General features: G+C 38.2%; 1 protein-coding gene across 2 annotated transcripts in view; it reads left to right on the plus strand.

Moving 5' to 3' along the window:
* LOC129646728 (sperm-associated antigen 16 protein-like) overlaps positions 1-24,210 on the plus strand; it is a 540,055-nt gene that overhangs the window by 31,239 nt on the left and 484,606 nt on the right. For both annotated transcript variants that reach the window (XM_055573380.1, XM_055573381.1), the window contains exon 2: positions 14,314-14,457. In XM_055573380.1, coding sequence (XP_055429355.1) covers positions 14,321-14,457 — 137 coding nt within the window. In that variant the 5' untranslated portion in view covers positions 14,314-14,320. The remainder of the gene's footprint in view (positions 1-14,313; positions 14,458-24,210) is intronic.

Consider the following 24,210-nt stretch of genomic DNA (forward strand, 5'->3'; position numbering starts at 1 on the left):
CAGTAGTTTGAGCATTCTTTGGCATTGCCTTTCTTTGGGATTGGAATGAAAACTGGCCTTTTCCAGTCCTGTGGCCACTGGTGAGTTTTCCAAATTTGCTGGCATATTGAGTGCAGCACTTTCACAGCATCAACTTTCAGGATTTGAAATAGCTCAACTGGAATTCTATCACCTCCACTAGCTTTATTTTGAAAGTAAACTTATTTTCTTGGTAATCTCAGAACTCTTTGTTGTTTGTCTTTGTGTTTTTGTTTGTTCATTTAACAGTAAGAAATAAGACATCTATACATTTTCACCAAAAAATTTCATATGATTTGTAAATAAGCAATCAATTCCTTCGCATATATCTTGCCATTTAAATAAATTTCTTAAAAAGTGAACTGGTGAAAAACAGGAGATGGGTATGTTAGGATTAATGTACCAAAGGATCAGTTTGTTGATGTCCATAACTAGATACTATGGAACATCCGCTCATTGAAAAATATGTTAGTGTGTTATGTTCATCTCCTTCTGCATATGGATTGCCTTTGAATGGGGAGATAAACATTTCCTAAATGATGGCATGTAGGATTTGTGCAGTTTCAGAGAAAACTGAGATGGAAAACTAATTTACCTGAAAAAAATATTCTTAGGCAACTTTATATAAAATAACATTCGTCATAATTCTTGGCCATTCAGTTCAGTTCAGTTGCTCAGTCATGTCCGACTCTTTCCGACCCCACAAATCGCAGCACGCCAGGCTTCCCTGTCCATCACCAACTCCTAGAGTTCACCCAAACTCACATCCATCGAGTCCGTGATGCCATCCAGCCATCTCATCCTCTGTCGTCCCCTTGTCCTCCTGTCCCCAATCCCTCCCAGCAACAGAGTCTTTTCCAATGAGTCAACTCTTCGCATGAGGAGGCCAAAGTACTGAGTTTCAGCTTTAGCATCATTCCTTCCAAAGAACACCCAGGGCTGATCTCCTTCAGAATGGATGGTTGGATCTCCTTGCAGTCCAAGGGACTCTTAAGAATCTTCTCCAACACCACAGTTCAAAAGCATCAATTCTTCGGCACTCAGCTTTCTTCACAGTCCAATTCTCACATCCATACATGACCACTGTAAAAACCATAGACTTGACTAGAAAGACCTTTGTTAGCAACGTAATGTCTCTGCTTTTTAGTATGCTATCTAGGTTGGTCATAACTTTTTTTCCAAGGATTAATGGTCTTTTAATTTGTCCTCTGTTAAAACCATTAATTCTCATGATTAGCTATGACAAGGATAGGGAAAATGTATATTATTGCTGTTAGAGGGGGGACTGAGAAACCAGCCATTTTGTGTTACATGCAGGCAGCAAAGTACTCATCAGTAGTTTTGGTACTCTTAGAGCCTTGGTACCCTAACTTAACATAGAGAAAAATCCATGGAAACAGTTCTTTGGGCAGATTGGTGTGAAGCAAGAGTCCATCTATAACTTCTTTCTACTAGAGTCTACACTTCTAGTGAGTGCTTTAGGATTGAAAAACACCAACAGATAACCCTCTGACCTGTTTTCACTGTTATTGCAAGACTTTTTATAAACACTGTCACCGTTACATAAGTTTGAGGAGTTTAGATGTGAAATCTGTGTGTGTGTGCTTAGTTGCTCAGTCATGTCTGACTCTTTGCAGCCCCATGGATGTGGCCCACCAGGATCCTCTGTCCATGGGGATTCTCCAGGCAAGAAGACTGGAGTGGGTTGCCATGACCTCCTCCAGGGGATCTTCCTAACCCATGGTTTGAACCCATATGTTCCCAATCCAGGGACTGAACCCAGGTTTCCTGCATTGCAGGCAGATTCTTTACAGTCTGAGCCACCAGGAAAGCTCTACATATGAAATAGGGAGATATTTAAAACCCAGATATGTGACTTAAATTTGAAAAAAATAAAAAAATTTTAGAAATTTGAAAATGACTCTTAAATGTTGAATTATTAAAAAAAAAGAGTAACCAACATTTAACCGAGCACCTAATATGTGACAGGTACTTTCCTAAATCCCATCTATAATATATAATTTAATTTAAATTCTGTTTAATACTCTGGCTTCTCTCATGGGTGAGACAGTAAAGAATCTGCCTGTAATGCAGGAGACCTGGGTTCGATCCCTGCATCAGGAAGATCCCCTGGAAAAGGGAATGGCAACCCACTCCAATATGTTTGCCTGGAAAATCCCATGGACAGAGGAGCCTGGTGGGTTCTAGTCCATGGTGTTGCAAAGAGTCAAACGTGACTGAGTGACTAACACACACACACACACACACACACACACACATACATTTAATTCCCTGACATTCATGTTCTATAAATGAGAAAACAAATTTATAAGCACATAACCTAGATGATTTTTTCAACGTATGGAGGATATTATTTTAGAAATCTTAAGAAATTATAGAAAGGCAAACCTTGATAACTTCTGTATCTCAAGAATGCTTATTTTGTAGGTAATTTCTAGAGGAAAATCTGATTTCCAGAGTTTAATGCTTCCTCTTACTTTAGAAATTATTTCATGAAACGAGTCATGGATAGCCACTCAATTCATGGTTCCTAACTTATGTATTTGGCCCACATTCATCAAAACTGTCTTCTATAAGTCTACAAAAGCAACTGCAAACCTAAGAGCAATAGGCCTATTGTTGTTAAGTCACTGAGTCACGTCCAGCTCTTTTGTGACCCCATGGACTGTAGCCCACCAAGTTTTTCTGTCCATGAGATTCCCCAGGCAAGAATATTGGCGTGGGTTGCTATTTCCTTCTCTAGGGAATCTTCCTGACCCAGGGATGGAACCGGCATTTCCTGCATTGCCAGGCAGATTCTTTACCACTGATCCACCAGGGAAGCAGCCAGTAGGCCCTTTAAGAGCTACCTAAAACTCTTAGGCTCAAATCCAGCATGCCCCAAGATTATGAAAACCATGTTATTCTAGTCTTCCAAATGCTAGTGCTTGCTTTTCCTTCAATATTTGGCATTTAGAGAGCCAGTAGATAAACACCCTCTTTTCTTGATCAAGTCAAGAATTCATAGGACTGTGAAAGATGGAGATAAAATATTAGGTTTTACTGGTTAAAGGGATTAAAGGGATATTACAATGTGTTGCCTTAATGGGCTTTCCAATACTCCATCTAGTAAATAGGCTAACCTCCCGGGGCACAGATAATGCTGAGTGATAGCTGGCTTGTCACATAGGGGCCTATCCTTGCAAAGAACAACACAGAAGAGCTTGGAAATGCAGATTCACTGCAGGCAGGCTGATCCAGAAAAGAGAGAAGTTAGAAGAAGCTGTCTCTTGTAATGCTAACCCTTTACTCCAGAGTTGCTTTGTGACCGCTCAGATACGTTTTTTCTACATCCTCAGAAGGATGGGGTTGGGGAAGAAAGAAGTCCAGTCTTTTTTACAGGAGATTCCTCATTAACACACACAAGACCTAGATGAGAGCCTTCCCTCTAGCCATTTTTAATAATTATACTATGAAACTTACAATAATTTGAATTTTTTAGAGCCGCTTGTAGCAGTTGTAGATTGTTTATAGTTCAGAGCAGCAGGTTGGGTGACAGTGGTATTAGGAATACAGAAGCTAAAACCTAAAGGTCGAGGAACTAGTTACTTTCTTATTTGTGTCCTTTTATCTTCAAACTGTCAGAAAACAGAGGCTTAGAACAGGGAATACTCATTTTGTATAAAGATTTTCTACTTCTCTCCTTTGACATTTCCAGCAACTTAGTAGTAGCGTGACTGAATGAAACCGAAAGTAATGAATAGGAAAAGTTACATGGAAGGAGTATTCAGTGTAAATAGTTCCATCTCAGCCTAATTAACATTCACAGATCAGATAGAAAACATAAAGTCAAAAAGAAGAACAAAAATTGCAGGGAGATAACAGTACTTGATAAAGAGGGACTGTAATTGGTAGAAATTAAAAGAGTGATTTTGGTCATCTCTAATTTCTAACAAAACTGAAGGTCAGTTCAGTTCAGTTCAGTCCCTCAGTCGTGTCTGACTCTTTGCGACCCTATGAATGACAGCACGCCAGGCCTCCCTGTCCATCACCATCTCCCCAGAGTTCACTCAAACCCATGTCCATCGAGTCGGTGATGCCATCCAGCCATCTCATCCTCTGTCGTCCCCTTCTCCTCCTTCCCCCAATCCCTCCCAGCATCAGAGTCTTTTCCAATGAGTCAACTCTTCGCATGAAGTGGCCAAAGTACTGGAGTTTCAGCTTTAGCATCAGTCCTTCCAAAGAAATCCCAGGGCTGATCTCCTTCAGAATGGACTGGTTGGATCTCCTTGCAGTCCAAGGGACTCTCAAGAGTCTTCTCCAACACCACAGTTCAAAAGCATCAATTCTTCGGTGCTCAGCCTTTTTCACAGTCCAACTCTCACATCCATACATGACTACTGGAAAAACCATAGCCTTGACTAGACGGACCTTTGTTGGGAAAGTAATGTCTCTGCTTTTGAATATGCTATCTAGGTTGGTCATAACTTTCCTTCCAAGGAATAAGCGTCTTTTAATTTCATGGCTACAGTCACCATCTGCAGTGATTTTGGAGCCCAAAAAAATAAAGTCTGACACTGTTTCCACTGTTTTCCCATCTATTTGCGATGAAGTGATGGGACCACATGCCATGATCTTAGTTTTCTGAATGTTGAGCTTTAAGCCAATTTTTTCACTCTCCACTTTCACTTTCATCAAGAGGCTTTTTAGTTCCTCTTCACTTTCTGCCATAAGGGTTGTGTCATCTGCATATCTGAGCTTATTGATATTTCTTCTGGCAAACTTGATTCCAGCTTGTGCTTCTTCCAGCCCATCGCTTCTCATGATGTACTCTGCATATAAGTTAAATAAGCAGGGTGACAATATACAACCTCGACGTACTCCTTTTCCTATTTGGAACCAGTCTGTTGTTCCATGTCCAGTTCTAACTGATGCTTCCTGACCTGCATACAGTTTTCTCAAGAGGCACATCAGGTGGCCTGGTATTCCCATCTCTTGAAGAATTTTCCGCAGTTTATTGTGATCCACACAGTCAAAGGCTTTGGCATAGTCAATAAAGCAGAAATAGATGTTTTTCTGGAACTCTCTTGCTTTTTCCATGATCCAGCCTAAGTTTATACAAAATGAACTAAGGTAGTATTTTTACATGATTATCTGCCCACATCATTCTTTTTATCCCCTCCAGTGTAAACAATGCTTTAAGGTACTAGAAGTGTTGATAAAGGCATGGGGGAGGGGCCAGGGGAACAGCTGGATATGCCGTGTAAGACGATGGAAAGATATCAAGTAAATTTAAAATAATATACGTGACGTTTTTAAATCACATGAAATTCTACACGTCACTGAAACCTTATATTGAAAAGAGATAAAGCAGAATGTGCAAGCACACAGAACCAAAGACTCTTATGCCTTCTTATACCTACGTGAGTGAGGTAAAGAGAGGGCTACAGACGTGGAGTTTAAACAAGCAGAGTTGAGAGGTTGATTAATTCTGCAGCACATGCTTAACCATCTCTCCTGATTGCCCTTGTGGTGATATTCCCTCTCCTCACTAAAGAAAACAAATGTTAAAACATTAACTTATACACATACACACACAGATACAAGCACATAATACAAAAATATCTGGAGGCAGAACTTTATGTTATAGGAGAAACACTGAGTATTTTCCAGAGAGCCCTGTGCTGCAGACGTTGAGTGCTGCGACAGGGAAAGTGATCTGAGTTATTTATTAAAAGAGGGTTGATTAAACTGTGTGCTTGAGAGAATTGGGAATGGTGCATACCTTTCCTTTCTTGCACTGAATTTGGTAGAACTCAGGGTAGATAATAAATCAAGGAATTGAATATCTGTGCAGTTGCTCCTGTTCAGACTAATTGATTATAATATTGGGCTGGTCGTAAATAGAAGATCCAAAGTGAAGTTGCTCAGTCGTGTCTCACTCTTTGGGACCCCATGGACTGTGTAGCCTACCAGGCTCCCCTGTCCATGGAATTTTCCAGGCAAGAGTACTGGAGTGAGTTGCCATTTCCTTCTCCAGGGGATCTTCCCGACCCAGGTATCGAACCCGGGTGTCCTGCACTGCAGGCAGATGCTTTACCATCTGAGCCACCAGGGATATTGCATGCAAGATCCAAGGCTTACCTGAAATTGTAGCAGATCGATGCTTAGATTGCTCTCTTTGTCCCCTTTTCTTACCCAAAATGGATAGTTGGAAAGAGGATTTGTTGTTGTTCAGTTGCTCAGTTGTGTCTGACTCTTGGCAATGCCGTGGACTGCAGCACAGCCAGGCTTGCCTGCCCTTCACTATTTCCCAGAGCATGCTCAAACTCATGTCCATCAGGTTGGTGATGCCATCCAGCCATCTCATCCTCTGTCGTCCCCTTCTCCTGCCTTCAGTCTTTCCCAGAATCAGGGTCTTTAGGGAGTTGCTACACACCTCTTTACTTTTGTTTCCTTCTCATGGAGCAGAAAAAGGAAGACTGCAGTAGCATCTATGATGCAGAGACAAATGTATGGGGATAAAAGACAAAGCAATATCTTACTGCATGGCCAGTTATCAGGATGTGTTTCATATCTTTTTCGTGCTTTTCTTAATCTTCCATTGTTTGGATCCATTTCGGTCTACCTTGTTCCCTCTAGGATTTATGTCTCACCATCTTAGGGTTTTTAGCACATCTCACTTTGGCCCAATTGGTCATCTAATGCCATCCCTAAAACTTGAATAGTTCATTTTATTCAATTCTGGCCATGTACATCTGATCACCAATCTTGAATTCAACTTGTTTGTGTTTTTACATAACTTTAATGTTTTTATCAACTCCTTACTACTGCCCCCTTCATCTGACTCCATATCTTCTCCCCAGTCCCCTGGAAACCAACTAGGGGCTCACACACTGGTGTTCTTCATCTTCCTCTAGTTACACCAGCTATACAGTGAATGCCAGTTAGTCCCTTTTCTCGTCCCCATCAGTTCTGCCACATGGCCTTTGACACCCATGAGGCATTATGATGCAAGTTATTTCAGTCTTAGTACAGATTTCAATATAGAAATTGAGATTCATAACAATTTTTGTAACATGCTAATTTCAATATATGTGTCTTAAATTCCTAAACTTGGGTTTCCCTGGTGGCTCAGATTGTAAAGAAAGAATCTGCCTGCAATGAGGGAGACCTGGGTTTGATTCCTCAGTTGGGAAGCGCCCTCAGAGAAGGGAAAGGATCTGGCCTGGAGAATTCCATGGACAGAGGAGCCTGGCAGGCTACAGCCGATGGGGCCACAAAGAGTCTGATATGACTGAGCACCTTTCACTTTCACTTTTCCTAAACTTTCTTTGTAAAAGAATGCTGAGTTTTAGTCAGTACTCCTGAATAATAAAGGAACCACACATAATTCATTTTGATTTTCTAACAATTATCAAACAGGTACAAAAAGAAATTGTCAGTAATTAAATATCATGACAGTCATCGGATTGACTTGGTGGTTTCTAATAAATTAGGCTAAGAACAGAATTTTGTACTATGCTATGCTATGTTAAGTCACTTCAGTCGTGTCCGACTCTGTGCGACCCCATAGACGGCAGCCCACCAGGCTCCCCCATCCCTGGGATTCTCCAGGCAAGAACACTGGAGTGGGTTGCCATTTCCTTCTCTAGTGCATGAGGGTGAAAATTGAAAGTGAAGTCGCTCAGTTGTGTCCGACTTTCAGCGACCCCATGGACTGCAGCCCACCAGGCTCCTCCGTCCGTGGGATTTTCCAGGCAAGAGTACTGGAGTGGGTGCCATTGCCTTACTTTGATGTATAAATGCACCTCAATTCCATGTCTTAAGTAGTAATACTTCTAGTTATTCCTCAATTATATGTAGGTTTTGTTTTCTAAATATCCTCCTTGAAAAGAGATTTTCATGATAGAGCTCTTGCCATGAAGATGTTTGATTTCAGCTTAGAAAGCGCCTACTCTATGTCACTAATATACTAAGGAAATCTGAAATGGAAAATTTTTAATATTCATAAGTATACAGAATTCTTGTAGACTGCTGAAACATGAAGTAACCAAATAAACTTTATTATTGAAATGAGTTTCTTAAGAATATAAATGCATAATGTGACTTTTCAAACTTGTTAAACTGTAAAGAGCTACAGCAATTTCATAATATGAAACAGTGTGTATAAAACTATGTAGCATAAAATGTTTAGCAGCTAAGGTAGCGGGGAAGTTCCAGGAGCTGTTTTCGTAAATCTGAAAGTAGTTAACCTGTTTCATTGATCTTCTTTATTCCATTTACCAAAATAGTGGGGCCTGCCTCCCCCTGTCTTTGAACTTTATAAATTTCATTTTGTTGATGCTATGTATTTTAGAATGGTCTTTCTTTTACATATTGTAACAATTTTTGTAACTAGAACTTCTGGAGGTTATGGAAATTATATATTGTTTAGCTTAAGAATATCTTTTCTTAAGTTTTGTTTTGTTTAATAAATAAAACAGGGATACTTTTTATTTAGAAAACAGGATAAATGATATCACATTTTTTAACATGAGAAAACAAAAACATAATAAATTCAAATGACTTTTCTTGAAGGCCATGGTCTGATCTTAAGAATTTTCATTTGGGAGGTAATTGGGAAATGGCCTGGCTAATGCACTCACCAGAGTGGAAGTGCCCTCACCTGTGAAACAAGGATACTCAGCTCTGTAGATGACGTGAGAGTTTATTTTGCAAAATTATGAGGCTGCATATTTGCATATATGTTGACTTTTAATAAATGGTGAAAAGTGTTTGAATGTTGGTAGATAATCTTTACCCTGGTGAACGTATTGGATGAATTTTTCTTACAAAAATATAAATCTATGAATTTCAATGGAGCATTTATATAGAAAAGGTAACAATCATAGTGTTGCCCTGGAGATAAGCCAGAACACACATACAGTCTTGCCTGCCTCTTTCCTTGCCCATGATTAGGATTAAAACTACCAGCCAGGTAACAAGGCAAGAGGAAGACTATTTGGTACCCCACCAGGCTCCAAATTTACTATATGTATAAGGCTGGAAGAACACTGGACAGGGGAAATTGAAAGGAAGCGTTCACCTTTAATGACTACCCCCTGGATAATTATTAATAATGTCATGTGCCACGTTGTGCTAAGTCGCTTCAGTCATGTCTGACTCTTGTGCGACCTTGTGAACTGTAGCTGGTCAGGATCATCTGTCCATGGGATTCTCCAGGCAAAAATACTGGATGGATTGCCATTCCCTTCTCCAGGGGATCTTCCTGACCCAGGAATCGAACCAGCATGTCTTGTGTCTAACCTGATTTGGCAGGTGGGTTCTTTAACACTAATGCCACATGGGAAGCCTCCCTATTAATAATGCCAGAAACTGTGAAAATGCCTCACCTATTTAGTACAAATGAAGGGAAGATACTTTCCACATCCTGACAATACAAATCCCATATAGCTTTGAATGAAATCTATACTATTACATTTTTAAAGTGCCAGGGAAGTATTGATATTTCATATTTTCACATTTTCTTAGCTGACTTCTAAAAAAGAACGAGACCTAACATTTTGACAGATTTTTCATTGTTTTGTGCACATATTTGCTTTATGGCTTTTAATTCATTTTGACTCTTTTTAAAATACTCCTCTTTGTTTAATATTTTTTATTGGTGAGAAGAACTGAGTTGACTCCACCTGAAGATAATGGTGAAAATATTAATATACCAAAGTGACATCTATCATAATAATGAGAAGCTGTGTGTTAAATGGCTCTAAAGCTTTTATTCTTAAGTTACTACTGTTCATTCCGAGCTAATGTCTATTTTTTTTTTTTCCCATGCTCTTCACTTTCTTATTTTCCAGACAGGTGCTGGAGAGATCTGTTAAATAATCATCACTCATATATCAGTCTCCTACTTAAAACTATTCAGTGATGTTAGGGTAAATTCCAGTCTTCTTTTCTCAGCTTATGAGGACCCATCTGATCCGGTCCATACTTTTCACATGCACTTCATTCATCATCAACACAGTCCTTCATTCTCTGTGGTCATTCTGGCCTTCTTTCTGTCCCTTGAGTACAATTTTGCATATGCAGTCATCTATGCCTGAAACCGTCTGCCCCTAAATTGTCCTAAAGATTCCTTTTCCCTCTGATCTTGCCTGGAATGTCATGTCTTCAGTGAGGACTCTAGTAACCAACCCATGGAAAATAACATTCTCCTACAAATCATTGTCATATCACTTTTTTTTTTTCCTTTTAGCTTTTTCATATAGCTCAGATATTCTGTTCAGACATGTAATTGTTGCTCTTTCCCCACATTCATATGTAGGCTCCCTGAGAGTGGTGCCTCTATCTGTTTTGCATACTGTATCATAGGCTTTTAATTCATATTTATTGAAATAAAGAGTAAAAGTTGCATGTTAGAATGCTGTGTAAATCCTGATGCATATCCAAATATAAGATGCAAGTATTAACTAAGCAACAGACAAATCTTTTGTATGTTTGTCCTGGTAAGCTGGATAAAAGCATATGTGATGTGTGAGCATGTGCCATCATTAAGTATGAGTAGATCAGTAGTCACCCATGTTCACGGGGCATACATTTTGATATTGATTGATTTTCAACCCACTGTGCATCTTCTGTGTTGGAAATAATTAGAGCCTGTGAACTGAAGTGAAGGAAATATTTATAATGCTGAATAACTGAAAGTGAAGACAGGGGTATCTAATTAGTCTTTCTTGTGACAATCTTTTTTTTGGATTAGACTTTGAAAATTCTTAACAGTGGTGCTTGTGTCAGCGACTCTGCTGATAATTAATAGTATTCACCATACACCTACACACATTCCCTCCAAAATATCCTTGTGTAATGCCACTACTGGAAAGAACAATTTCAATTAGAGAGGAGAGCTTTTGAAATGTATATATCATGTGGTCTATTGTGAGAGATGTGTCCTATTATAAAAGAGAAAAAAATCTCTGATAGAACATAATATTTTATGTAACATGCCTGATATATTGTTTAACAAAACATTTTATGGATACTTCATCAGGACATGACTTGATTTAAGAAGCAGGACTAGCATTCACCCACGGTTTCTTTTTTTGAATCCGTAAGATGTTTTCCCATACTATTTTCACCCAGTCACAAGCTTATTAACTTGGGAATGAGGTGACAGGGCCTTTGTCTTTGAATCTTGCAATTATAATTAATAGTAAGTTAAAGGGAAGCAGAAAGGTTATATTCAAAGTTTAAAGTAAAATGACTTTGTGGCACGTAGCGCAGGTACCAGGAAGATATTAAGTGGGAACTCATTATTCTTATTAATTAGAACTTTGGGAAGACATCTTGAAAAGGAAAGTCATTTTATGGTATGTTACAAGCGAGACACCTATTTGTGGACAAAACTTGGACAGGAACTATGCGGTCTTCATCTCGGCATGTCCAGGGCCTAGCAGAGGCCATCCCCAGTGATGCCGGTTGTATATAAGAAGGTAGGGAGAAGGGGTCACTGTGTACATATTCTCCTCTGTACCCCTCAATGCACTCCTAAAATCTATATTATGAAAGAAACCACTGAAAATTTCCTTATGTTTGTGTGTGGAAGTATTCTGTGTGGAGCCTGCACTTTTGGCAGAGGATTTAATGTTAGAAAAAATATAGTAAAGTCTGGTGTCTCTCAAAACCACATGGAAACATCATTTTTCTCTAAATGTTTACAGTTTTAAAAACTAAATGTACTACTTATGATCTTTATAAGAGACATGTGTGGATTATAGAAGTCAATGACATGAAGGGCCAGGCTACAGTGAAGTGCAATAATGTACAGTAATAATAATAGCTAATATTTACAGAAAGCTGGCCATGTTGAGATGCTGTTCCAACCACTTTCCATGTCTCAGCTTGTCCTTACAACACAAGACCCTTATGGTCACCCTTTTAATATTCCCCCTTTTCACAGATAAGGAAACTGAGGCTGTGGAGATTGAATGTCATTTGCTAGTCAATATGTTCTAGGCCAATATTAAAATCTAGGCAGGCTGGTTTCAAAGTCTCTGTCTCTGTCTCTGCACTAGGATGACATTCACTGAGTTTTCATTATGTGTCTAAGTCCTTCACTTAGAATGAAGGAAGTGCATTTACTTCCTCAACTCACAAATGTATGAAGGCAATAGGATATTTCCTTCTATACATGTTGGAACTATGTCTAATCACATAAAGATCATTTAATGGACAAAGTACCTTATACTTTTTAAAGAATAGAATATCGATGTTTGACTGAAACCAATCCAGAATGGTTAGGGAAAAAAAATCATATGTAGATAAGAGATATTTTAAAAAGAGACAGTGCTAGAAAAGAGATACAACACAAAGAAGCCTTAGAGCATGATTAGTAGGTTCAGTTCACATGCAGTTCAGGTGGCGTGGAGGGAACTGCAAAGTAGAAGGGTTCAATAGAGCCTGGAGAAACACTTCCAAACTGATTAACCACCAACAGGTTTGTGTTTATATTGTTTCCTTAACTTCTGCAAACAGTTCCCCTCACAGAAGTCATTTTGGAAACATCTTTCAAAGTTTGTAAAGACGTCAGTGATTTTGGTTATCTTCACTTAAAGAGGGTAATTTATCATCTAGTCAAGTGCGCATGTGTCTGCCAGGAAAGCTGTGACCAACATACATCACACTCAGGAGCTTCAGGGATTTGGTTTGCTTTCTTATGTGTGATTTAATGTAGGATTCATTTCAACCTGACTTTTTTTTTTAACCTCTCATCATATTTTTCTTCTAATTAAGTTCTATAAATGTAACCTCCCCCCAGTTTGAGCTGTGATAAATTCCTTCTCTGAATTGGCCTTCTGAAAGTCACAAACCAGCATTATGATGGATTGCAAAATGAATAATTTCCCTTCTACCATGTTTATTTTGAGCAGCAAAGTGCTGGAGAAAAGGGAATTCTTTTCACTCAAACGAAAGCCCTGCTCACAGTGGTTATGTGTCTGTGAGTTAAATATTTCCAGCGCTGACTGACCCCAGCGTATTTCCAAAACTGGATAGGCCTAATGGAAGGACATGATTTTTCAGCTCAGAATTTGGGGATTTAAGAATATTCTTGGAAGGAATCCAAAATGAGAAAAGGTGTGCTTTCATGTAAGCCCTGGAGTTACTCATGTAGGTATGGGCTGAGACCATGGTTTCTTTGGGAAATTGATTTCCTAAAGTCTATATTGCAGAGGAAAGGAACAATGTCATTCATACAATGGACTATGGGAGAAATGAATATTTAGTTTTTATTTTTAAGTCCCTATTCATTTCACTTTATTATACATGCAAGTAAATTCATTATGTCTTTGATGTGAGACAGCTGTGTTGAAATTGAACCACTTGCTGCTAATATTTAAGCTGGTATTTTAATATGTGCTTAACACAGGATACATTTGTTCCCTTTACATTGGAAGGCACAGATGAAACTATATAAATAAGATTAAAGTATTGCCATAGATAAAATATGAGGCATTAACCTTTTAGTCTCTTGATTTTCAAATGGTTTAGCGTCAATATTTAAATAGCCACAACAATCATAGTCTGGTTCAAGTAATACTGCTTAATGTGTTAATCATTAATTTTACATACTTCTTTCTCGGTTCCCTCTATGCCTTTATAGAGTGGGAATTGCCTCTTGCATCCTGAATTCATTACTGTGATTTGTGTACTGTGCCTTGACTGAAGCCAATTTAAGTGGCATATCAGTGTGGAATTTGAGCTCCTTTGCTTTCCGTAGATAGGAGCTCATGGAGTTAATGTTTCTTTTATAGAATTTATTACAGGACTATGATAATGTGGTTATGATTTATGATCTATTCCTGGATAGTATCTGAGTTAAGATATACTACAGTCTGAAAAGAAGTTTGATTTTATATATTGTAATAAGCGTGGCTACTGGTCCAAATGTCTGAACACCAACTTTTCATTGGCATAACTTCTCCTCCCTGAATGAAAAACCAGAACTATTATTTCAAACCAGAATTAGATATAAGCATTCACCTAAATCAACCATCCCATTTTTCAGATGAGGAATGTGAGATCCTGTGAAATTAATTAGGTTGATGACATTCAGGAAGGTATAAGTTAGGGCTCTAGCCAGGAGGTTGAACCTGGCTCTTCTGACTTCTGACCCAGCATTCTGTAGCTGTCCTGTCTGGCTGAAATAGATAAATACTGCCATTTCATTTATTCTCCATATGAATCCATTCACTGTTACCTTCCCTTAACAACCTTTTCTTCTCTTTCCCTGTGTAGCATCGTCATGCACCCTCACAAAGACCTCCTTGTCTCCTGTGGGGAGGACCGTGTCTGGAAGATGGTGGGGCTCCCCAAGGGCAACGTGCTTCTCACAGGCTTGGGCCACACTGACTGGCTTTCAAACTGCTGCTTCCATCCCAGGTCAGTGCACACAGCTCTCAGAGCTAGTCTCATCTCTCCAGGAATGCACTTGTTTACTCTGTGTCTTCATTCTGCTGTCTTTTTTTTTTTTTTTCCTTAAACCACTTATTGAAGTATAAATAAAGCTATATATTTAATGTATACAACTGATAAGCTTGGAGATAAGTATACCTCCTTGAAATCATCACTGCTGTCTATACCATAAACATGTTATGGTATCATAACAGTTTCCTCCCATCCACTTTATCTTATCATCATCATCATCATCATCGTCCTCAAAACACTTAAGATTTGTAAATGCTAGTGGCTCAGTGGTAAAGAATCTGCCTGAGCACAGGTATACCTGTGGTGGATTCATTTCAATGTTTGGCAAAACTAATACAATATTGTCAAGTTTAAAAATAAAAGAAAAAGAAAAAAAAAAAAAAAAAGAATCTGCCTGAAATGCAGGAGACTCTGGAGACTCAGATTTGATCCCTAGGTTAGGGAGATCCCCTAGGGAAGAAATAGCAACTCCAATATTTGTGCCTAGGAAATCCCATGGACAGAGGAGCCTGGTTGCCCACAGTCCATAGGGTCACAAAGAGTTGGACACAACTGAGCTACTGAACATACACGCACAACCTGAGATCTACCCTCTTTAGCAAATTTTTAAGTATTCCTTAAGAATTGTTAGTTGTACATGCTATGGTATACAGTAGATCTCTAGGACTTAACTCGTCTTATATAAATGAAACTTGAAAGTTTATACTGCCACTTTCGTCTCTGCAACCCCACCTCTACCACTGAATTTTGAAACATGTAGATAAATGCTCCTTTGGCTTTCATTATATCGACTTTAGATTGATTGCTTTTGATATTTAGTACATATAAAACTTAATCCACATGCTGATGCATTTAAGAAGAGTAATGAGCTTCCCAGGACAAGCTTCGGAAATGCTCTTTGTCCTCATAAACTCTGACAAGGCACATGAATTTCAATAATGCATAGCAGTGTTTACTTTGCCTCTGTTAATCTTGTATGTTTTCTGTTTAGAATTAAGATATCTACCAAAAAGGATCAGGAGGCAGTGATCAACTCCTTTAAAAATTCAATGATACTTAAGATGTAAAAGGGAACAAGCAGAACTAAAGGCATGGAGCCCTATAATTTTCAAGATTCACTTAATTTTTGTACCAAAAGAACCAGGGCACAGAAGGAACGAAACACACAGACACATTTTTCTGGTGGCAAGAAGGACTGCCTACTGTTGCTTGTGGTCAACTCTTATCCCTGATCCCAGTGGTCTTCTCTTATCATCATAATGCTTAACATTTTTAAACACTCCTGCATCTGGCTCTTTCTAACAGTTTCTGGTCTAATTATTCTTGGAGACAGGTAGTTCTTAGTGAAACTTCTGAATGGTACCATTGGGAAAATTTGTTCTTTGGAGAACTTAATTTTTTGTTTGCACAAAACTTTTTTTTAAAAAAGCATCTTTGTCTTATCCTTAGTATGAAAGTCAGTGAAATTAGATTGAAATAAGAGTAAACTAAATTATTCAAAAATTTGTGTCTTAAAGAGAAGAGTAAACTAATTTTTCAAAAAAAATTTTGGAAGTGTTCTTAAAATACAACTTTAGTTCTAGATGTTTGGATTTAATTTTTTAAACGTAGAATGCATTCCATACCTGATATGTGGATAAACAGATCTGCACCATCTCTTACCTCTCAGGAACATAAAGCCCATCTTGCAAGCAGAGACAGCACATTCGGAAGTGTAGTGTATCACTTACACAGCTGCTGGGCATACTAATCAGATTTCCGTAATATCCCGTCACCATGACAACCTGTGACTCTGACATTTTCTTATTAGTGTTTGACTAGCACATGGTCCTTTTAATAGATATTCCTACTTTTCCAGTCAATTACTGAAATTAAAATGAGGTGAAATATATCATTATTCACTCATAGTATGAGTTTACATTTAGTACTTTCTTTGGTAGAATTTTAGTAAAATGCAGCCATGCTGCTTTTTTTCTAGTGCATGTGGGATAAAAATAATGGGAGAAAATACATTTAGCCACATGTGTTTTAAGTGAGAGATAATGAATAACGAGTCTTCTATTTGCAGAATTGACAAAAATAATGAATGTTTATTAGAAACAATAAAAAAAGCTCTTTTTTTTATTTGGGGTAGGGACCATTTCTCAAGTTTATATTTCAGGCTTGAGACATTTTACAATGCTTAATGTATGTAAATCAACACTGAAAACCATACATTATATATAAATATATGCATATATGTGAATATAATATTTATGTCTAAAAGCTGTTGAAGTTCCTGCTTTCTGAAATTTGTGATACTTGATGTTTATTTTTGCTTAGATAATTTAGTCAGTAAAAAAATAATTTATCTGTTAAAGATAATACTTTTCCTCTTTATATACTTATCTATAATCAAAGAATCAAATATAAAATAAATTTGATTCAAATGTGACACTAATCTGTGGTTGGATCTTTGATGAATACATGCAGTCATAGTCTTTCTCAGAGCCCATTTTTGTGATCAGTTTGATGTTACTCCCTTGGAAGAGGTCCAGAGTAGACACATTACACAGTGTTGCCTGCCTAATTCCTCTGCCCTTCACACAGAAAAATAAACCTGGACATTTTCTTTGTAATTTTTGATTGTGGTTGTCCCCAACTGAGTATTTTCTACAACTTCCAGTTAGATGTATTCCTGATTACTATGACATGGACGCCACTGTCTCTCCTGTCACAGTAACGTCTGTCAGATTCCAGATTCCTTTTAGGGATCAAACTTACTTAATATGAGAGTGGGCTATTCACCGAGTGACTCGAACCAGTCTTAGTCATCCTATTTTCCTTGTCATAATGGACATCTTCCATACATAAACAGTAAATACAACGGTCATGATAATATCAGGCGAAAGATGAGTGACAGAAAAAAATAAACTGGGAGGGTAACTAATTATCACTTGAGGATCAGATAAGATGATATTGAAATATATAAAATAGAGCTCTTAGAAATACTAGATTTTGACAAAATTATAGTCATCAGAGTCAAATACTTCAAAGCAAATTAGTTGTTAATCTGTCAAGTAAACAAAATTACAGTGGAATTAGAGAAATTAACAGCAAGTGTATTTAGTAGTATATATTGAACTTTAGTAGTATATATTGAAAGCTAGGGGAGGTGATGGAATTCCAGTTGAGCTATTTCAAATCCTGAAAGATGATGCTGTGAAAGTGCTGCAACTCAATATGCCAGCACATTTGGAAAACTCAGCAGTGGCCACAGGACTGGAAAAGGCCAGTTTTCATTCTAATCCCAAAGAAAGGCAATGCCAAAGAATGCTCAAACTACCACACAATTGCACTCATCTCACACACTAGTAAAGTAATGCTCAAAATTCTCCAAGCCAGGCTTCAGCAATACGTCAACCGTGAACTTCCTGATGTTCAAGCTGGTTTTAGAAAAGGCAGAGGAACCAGAGATCAAATTGCCAACAACCTCTGGATCATGGAAAAAGCAAGAGAGTTCCAGAAAAACATCTATTTCTGCTTTATTGACTATGCCAAAGCCTTTGACTGTGTGGATCACAATAAACTGTGGAAAATTCTGAAAGAGATGGGAATACAAGACCACCTGACCTGCCTCTTGAGAAATCTGTATGCATGTCAGGAAGCAACAGTTAGAACTGGACATGGAACAACGGACTGGTTCCAAATAGGAAAAGGAGTACGTCAAGGTTGTATATTGTCACCCTGCTTATTTAATTTATATGCAGAGTACATCATGAGAAGTGCTGGGCTGGAAGAAGCACAAGCTGGAATCAAGATTGCCGGGAGAAATATCAATAACCTCAGATACGCAGATGACACTACCCTTATGGCAGAAAGTGAAGAGGAACTAAAAAGCCTCCTGATGAAAGTGAAAGTGGAGAGTGAAAAAGTTGTCTTAAAGCTCAACATTCAGAAAACGAAGATCATGGCATGCGGTCCCATCACTTCATGGGAAATAGATGGGTAAACAGTGGAAACAGTGTCAGACTTTATTTTTTAGGGCTCCAAAATCACTGCAGATGGTGACTGCAGCCATGAAATTAAAAAACACTTACTCCTTGGAAGGAAAGTTATGACCAACCTAGATAGCATATTCAAAAGCAGAGACATTACTTTGCCAACAAAGGTCCGTCTAGTCAAGGCTATGGTTTTTCCAGTGGTCATGTATGGATGTGAGAGTTGGACTGTGAAGAAGGCTGAGCGCTGAAGAATTGATGCTTTTGAAATGTGGTGTTGGAGAAGACTCTTGAGAGTCCCTTGGACTGCAAAGGAGATCCAACCAGTCCATTCTGAAGGAGATCAGCCCTGGGATTTCTTTGGAAGGAATGAAGCTAAAGCTGAAACTCCAGTACTTTGGCCACCTCATGCGAAGAGTTGACTCATTGGAAAAGACTCTGATGCTGGGAGAGATTGGGGGCAGGAGGAGAAGGGGACGACAGAGGATGAGATGGCTGGATGGCATCACTGACTCGATGGACATGAGTCTGAGTGAACTCTGGGAGTTGGTGATGGACAGAGAGGCCTGGCGTGCTGAGATTCATGGGGTCGCAAAGAGTCAGACACGACTGAGCGACTGAACTGAACTGAACTGTTTGAACTTCATCATCATAAACTTTATACATGAAGAGAGATTATAGATTCTTTGAAATCATTCATTAAGTTTTTAAAAATATATAAATCTTAAACTACAGATTGAACATAAATAGATTCTTCAAAATAACAAATGTACAAACTAAAATTTGTGAGCAAGATTCAATAATAAAAGAAAATAGCAAATCCATAAATAAAATATAATAAAATCTGAAATGTTAAAAATTAAATAAATGAATGTTGGGTCAAAGAACTATAATATCATTACCTAGCTGATAAAACAATCCCAAATACAATACTATAAAACTTATGAGATGTAACCAGAAATGCATTTAGAGTAAAACTTGTCCCTTTAAAAGCTTTATATTTAAATGAAAAGAAGAAAATAAGTGAATTATTTAAATTAAAAGGAATAACTGGTCAACAAATATACAGAAGCAGAGAATGGATAAATGGAAAGTAGAAATGAATGAGTTAGAATAAAAAGAGTAAATTTATATTAATAAAAAGGGTTTAAAAAAAACTAAAAAAATAAGGCACTATAATAAAACAAGTCGATAACTCAAAAATTGCTGGAAAAATACATGTAGGAAACATAAATATAAACCTTAGCAATTTGGAAAGAGTTAAAACCACATATGCAGAAACAAAAAAATATATATATGCTTGGAATTTTGATAAAATAATAGATGTCTATGAAAATAAGCATCTAGTGAAGGCTATGGTTTTTCCTGTGGTCATGTATGGATGTGAGAGTTGGACTGTGAAGAAGGCTGAGCACCGAAGAATTGATGCTTTTGAACTGTGGTGTTGGAGTAGACTCTTGAGAGTCCCTTTGACTGCAAGGAGATCCAACCAGTCCATTCTGAAGGAGATCAGCCCTGGGATTTCTTTGGAAGGAATGATGCTAAAGCTGAAACTACAGTACTTTGGCCACCTCATGCGAAGAGTTGATTCATTGGAAAAGACCCTGATGCTGGGAGGGATTGGGGGCAGGAGGAGAAGGGGACAACAAAGGATGAGATGGCTGGATGGCATCACTGACTCGATGGACGTGAGTCTCAGTGAACTCCGGGAGTTTTGTGATGGACAGGGAGGCCTGGTGTGCTGCGATTCATGGGGTCACAAAGAGTCGGACACGACTGAACGAGTGATCTGATCTGATCACCAATACTGAATCAAGATGTTACAGAAACCCACACTAGATTAATAACAAAGGAAGAAATTTGAGTTCTAGAAGTTCTGCTTTTCATTCCCATCTTCTTCAGTTTTATGACTGAGTTTTAAAACCTTTATTTAAAAAGACAAAAGAAATCAGTTAATTTTTCGGTTCACTGATTTTTCTGAAGACAAGAAAAAATTGAAATTGTGTTACTAATTTTACAAATACAGCATAAACAGTTCTAAATTGAATAAGTGTAGCAATCCCACCACAATTATACCCCCATTTCACAGTTATTGATGCAAAACTTTTAAAGAGAATGCAGAAAATGAAATTGTATATTAAAAAAAAAATCAGTGTACAATGACCAAGTAAGATGCATACTTGAAAAGGGTGGAATATATAAGTGATTCAGCTATGAGGACATACTTTCATAAGTTTTACTAATAGTTAGACATTGAAAATTGCTTTATGTTGGATAAAAATCTAGCATCTATACTTAAGACACATATGTCTACAAATATTGTTCATCCCCACGTATTGGAATTGATAAGGTGAATGAATTATGGAACAGCTGGGAACTAAGAAGACTTGGCAGGGGGATACTGTGGCGTTAGATGAGTCAGATGAGGAATGGTATTCACAGGTAATAGGGCAAAGTGGGGAACATAAAACCAAACAGGCAAGGTACCTAAAATACCTACAATCAAAACAGGAGCAAGGCCTCTTGGTCCAAATCGTCAGTATCTATGCAAGCCTTGTTACTTGTCCAGTTGGTATATACATTCTCAATAATTGTAAGGGCTTCCCTGATGGCTCAGATGTTAAAGAATCTGCCTGCAATGCAGGAGACCCAGTCTCGATTCCTGGGTTGGAAAGATCCCTGGAGAAGGGAATGGCCACCCACTCCAGTATTCTTGCCTGGAGAATTCCATGGACAGAGTAGTCTGATGGGCTACAGTCATGGGGTCTCAAAGAGTTGAACATAATTGAGTGACCAACACATTCACTTTTATCTCTTTCACACGGTAATGGTTAGCCACATTTTTTAAAAATGGTAATGGTTTTATTTTATTAAAAATAAACATTGACATTTTATACCATATATATAACTCAAGAAATAAAAGGCATATGGAAAACTTTTAACTATAAACACTATACAAATATTATACAGACTATACAATTTAAAACTCTTACTACGAAGGCTATAGCATTTCAAAATAACACTATATACAAATAAATGATTACCATCTATTGTTTACAGTAGAAATTGGCTTTGTTTGAATCTAAGTTTGTAAGTTCCTTAGTTGCCGGGGACCAGCCCCGGCTGATCCAGGGTATTCGAAGGAGAGACGGCTAGGCGAGGGTCAGGGAATAACTGCTTAATTACACTTTAATTAAGGATACAATGAGTAATAGAATAAGGATAGCTCAGTGAGGAAATTCAGTGGAGAAAAGCGGCTGAAATAAGGATAGCTCAGTAGGAAAATTCAGTGGAGAAAAGAAGCTGAGTGGCTTGGTTTACGCGGAAAATCAATATAACCCGTGACACCAGGTTAGCTCTGACCATGGAGGCCGCAGGCGCCCTCTCGAATAGCGGAAGGTGCCCCACCTTAGACACCTTCTCGAGTGGGTCTTAGAAGCCCAGGCAAATAAATGGTCGCAGAGGACATCCGCGCTCCAGATGGACACTCAGCTGGAATTTGGGAGAGAGAGTGACATGGGGAGACCAAGTTTCAGTGAACAAGGCCCGCACTTTATTTTCCAAAGTAGTTTTTATACCTTAAGGTATGCATAGAGGATAATGGGGGAAGGGGTGGAGTCATGCAAGGACAGCAGTTCCTGGTTCTAATCTAAGCCAGGCTTTCAAACTTATCATATGCAAAAGTTCAGGTGATTGACATCATCTTCTGGCCCGGAGGCCTGTTAACATTTTAAGAAACTTATTTTTCTCTAAAGGTGATTATTCCAAAGTCAGGCACCAGCCTTCCAAAAAGCATTGGACAAAGCTGCATTTTACATTTCTATACACCCATTATATCAATCAATACACTGCCAAAGACACAGTAGGTAAGGAGTATGGAGACTTAGCAGCAAACATTGGCCCAACAAGTGAAAAACCCTTCACCAATACATTTTCTAATCAATCTTTTAACTACTCAAAGGAATCTGTGTTTAGGCAGTTTAGAACATCTCCTGCCTCTCACAGTTGGGAGGCTCTGAACAATCACATGTGGCCGGAAAAACCTATTCAGGCAGGCTAGAGGATTTCCAAAGGAGTTTGTAGGTTGAAACACTGTCACATCCAAGAATTATTAACTGGAGCTGTAAGCTAACTCTTTTTTCAGAGAGAGGTAGTGGGGGACAGCCCCCTGTAAAGTCAGAGGTGTAGGTGAAAGCACAAAGCAGAAAGTAGGCAGACTCTGGTTTTGGGGGTAGATGCTCGAGAATTTCCAGGGGGACTCCTGAGGCTCGATCCCGCCTTTGCGTATGCCGAGCCTCCTTCCTCATGACCTTTGTCATGGGCGGAGTGCCTCACGCTGGCTCCCGGCAGTGATAGAATTCCAGTTGAGCTATTCCAGATCCTCACTCAATATGCAATATGCCGGCTCCCAGCACTTAGTACAACTTATTTATCAAGACACTGTATGATTTGGGAGAATGGCATTGAAATACGTATAATATCATATATGAAACGAGTCGCCAGTCCAGGTTCGATACACGATACTGGATGCTTGGGTCTGGTGCACTGGGACTACCCAGAGGGATGGTATGGGGAGGGAGGAGGGAGGAGGGTTCAGGCTGGGGAACACATGTATACCTGTGGCAGATTCATTTCGATATTTGGCAAAACCAATACAATATTGTAAAGTTTAAAAATACAATTAAATTAAATTAAAAAAAAAAAGACACTGTTAATAGGAATGACGTGGGTAACTAATCATGATTAAGTTTTTACCACTAGATGGCGATCATACATTGGTAAGGTAAAGCACCCTTTCCGTTTACTGGGTAGACTGATGAAAGGGATTCATGAGTTACTGAAAATGATGAGGGGGTAGAATAATGTAGAGAGTGTGCATTGCTACTGCCTTTGCCCTGTTGAAAGAGTGAAATGTATAATGCCAAAAAGCAGAAACCTTAAGCATAGTCCTGTGGCAAGGTAGACATGCTCTAAACTCCTAAAGTGAGAATCTTAGCTTCACATTTGCTAGTCGTGTCAGTATTCCCATCTGCAAAATGGGTATAATAATGATACCTACTTTGTAGGTTAATTATTAAGGCATATGAAAAACACTAGTTCTGTTCCCTGGAACATATATGCTCAAGAAATGTTACCCATTCTTATCTTTTATTCATTGATAGGAATGTTGAGAACTTGGGGAAAGCTCAAAAAAATGTATAAAACTGGTAGCCTTAAACACAGTTGGTTAGGAAGAAAAGACTACATTGTGATGTCTGTGTTACACCAAGCTAGAATTAGAAGAATGTTCTCAAACCATGAAATGTCAGAAGATGCTGTCTGACGTCCTTATCAAATTAAACATAAAAACATTTATAAACTGAAAAACAAATATAACACAAAAAGATATATGTTATTCATCTGTTCTTAGCCCTTAAAAAATGTGTCTCTTTAAAAACTATACCAGGAGTGCTTTGTATTTTGTTTTTACAGAAGAGAGAAATAATTCTGATTTTTTTTTTTTTTAAGATTTAAGAAAGAAAGGAATTGGTTAGAGACATCAAAAATTTACTTTTTAAATTAAAGAAACATATTTGAATTGAAAGTATTTAAAAATAAAATATTTCTGTTGTTTCTGAAGAATGTAAAATGTGTAATATTTGACCTGCTCTATTCACAGACATGTAGTATTATTGGTCCATTTAGCTCTGGGCAACTAAAAGAGTTGTGTATCAACTTCCTGATTAAT

The sequence above is a fragment of the Bubalus kerabau genome, chromosome 3 (genome assembly GCF_029407905.1).
Source record: "Bubalus kerabau isolate K-KA32 ecotype Philippines breed swamp buffalo chromosome 3, PCC_UOA_SB_1v2, whole genome shotgun sequence".
In the NCBI taxonomy this organism is placed as follows: Eukaryota; Metazoa; Chordata; class Mammalia; order Artiodactyla; family Bovidae; genus Bubalus; species Bubalus kerabau.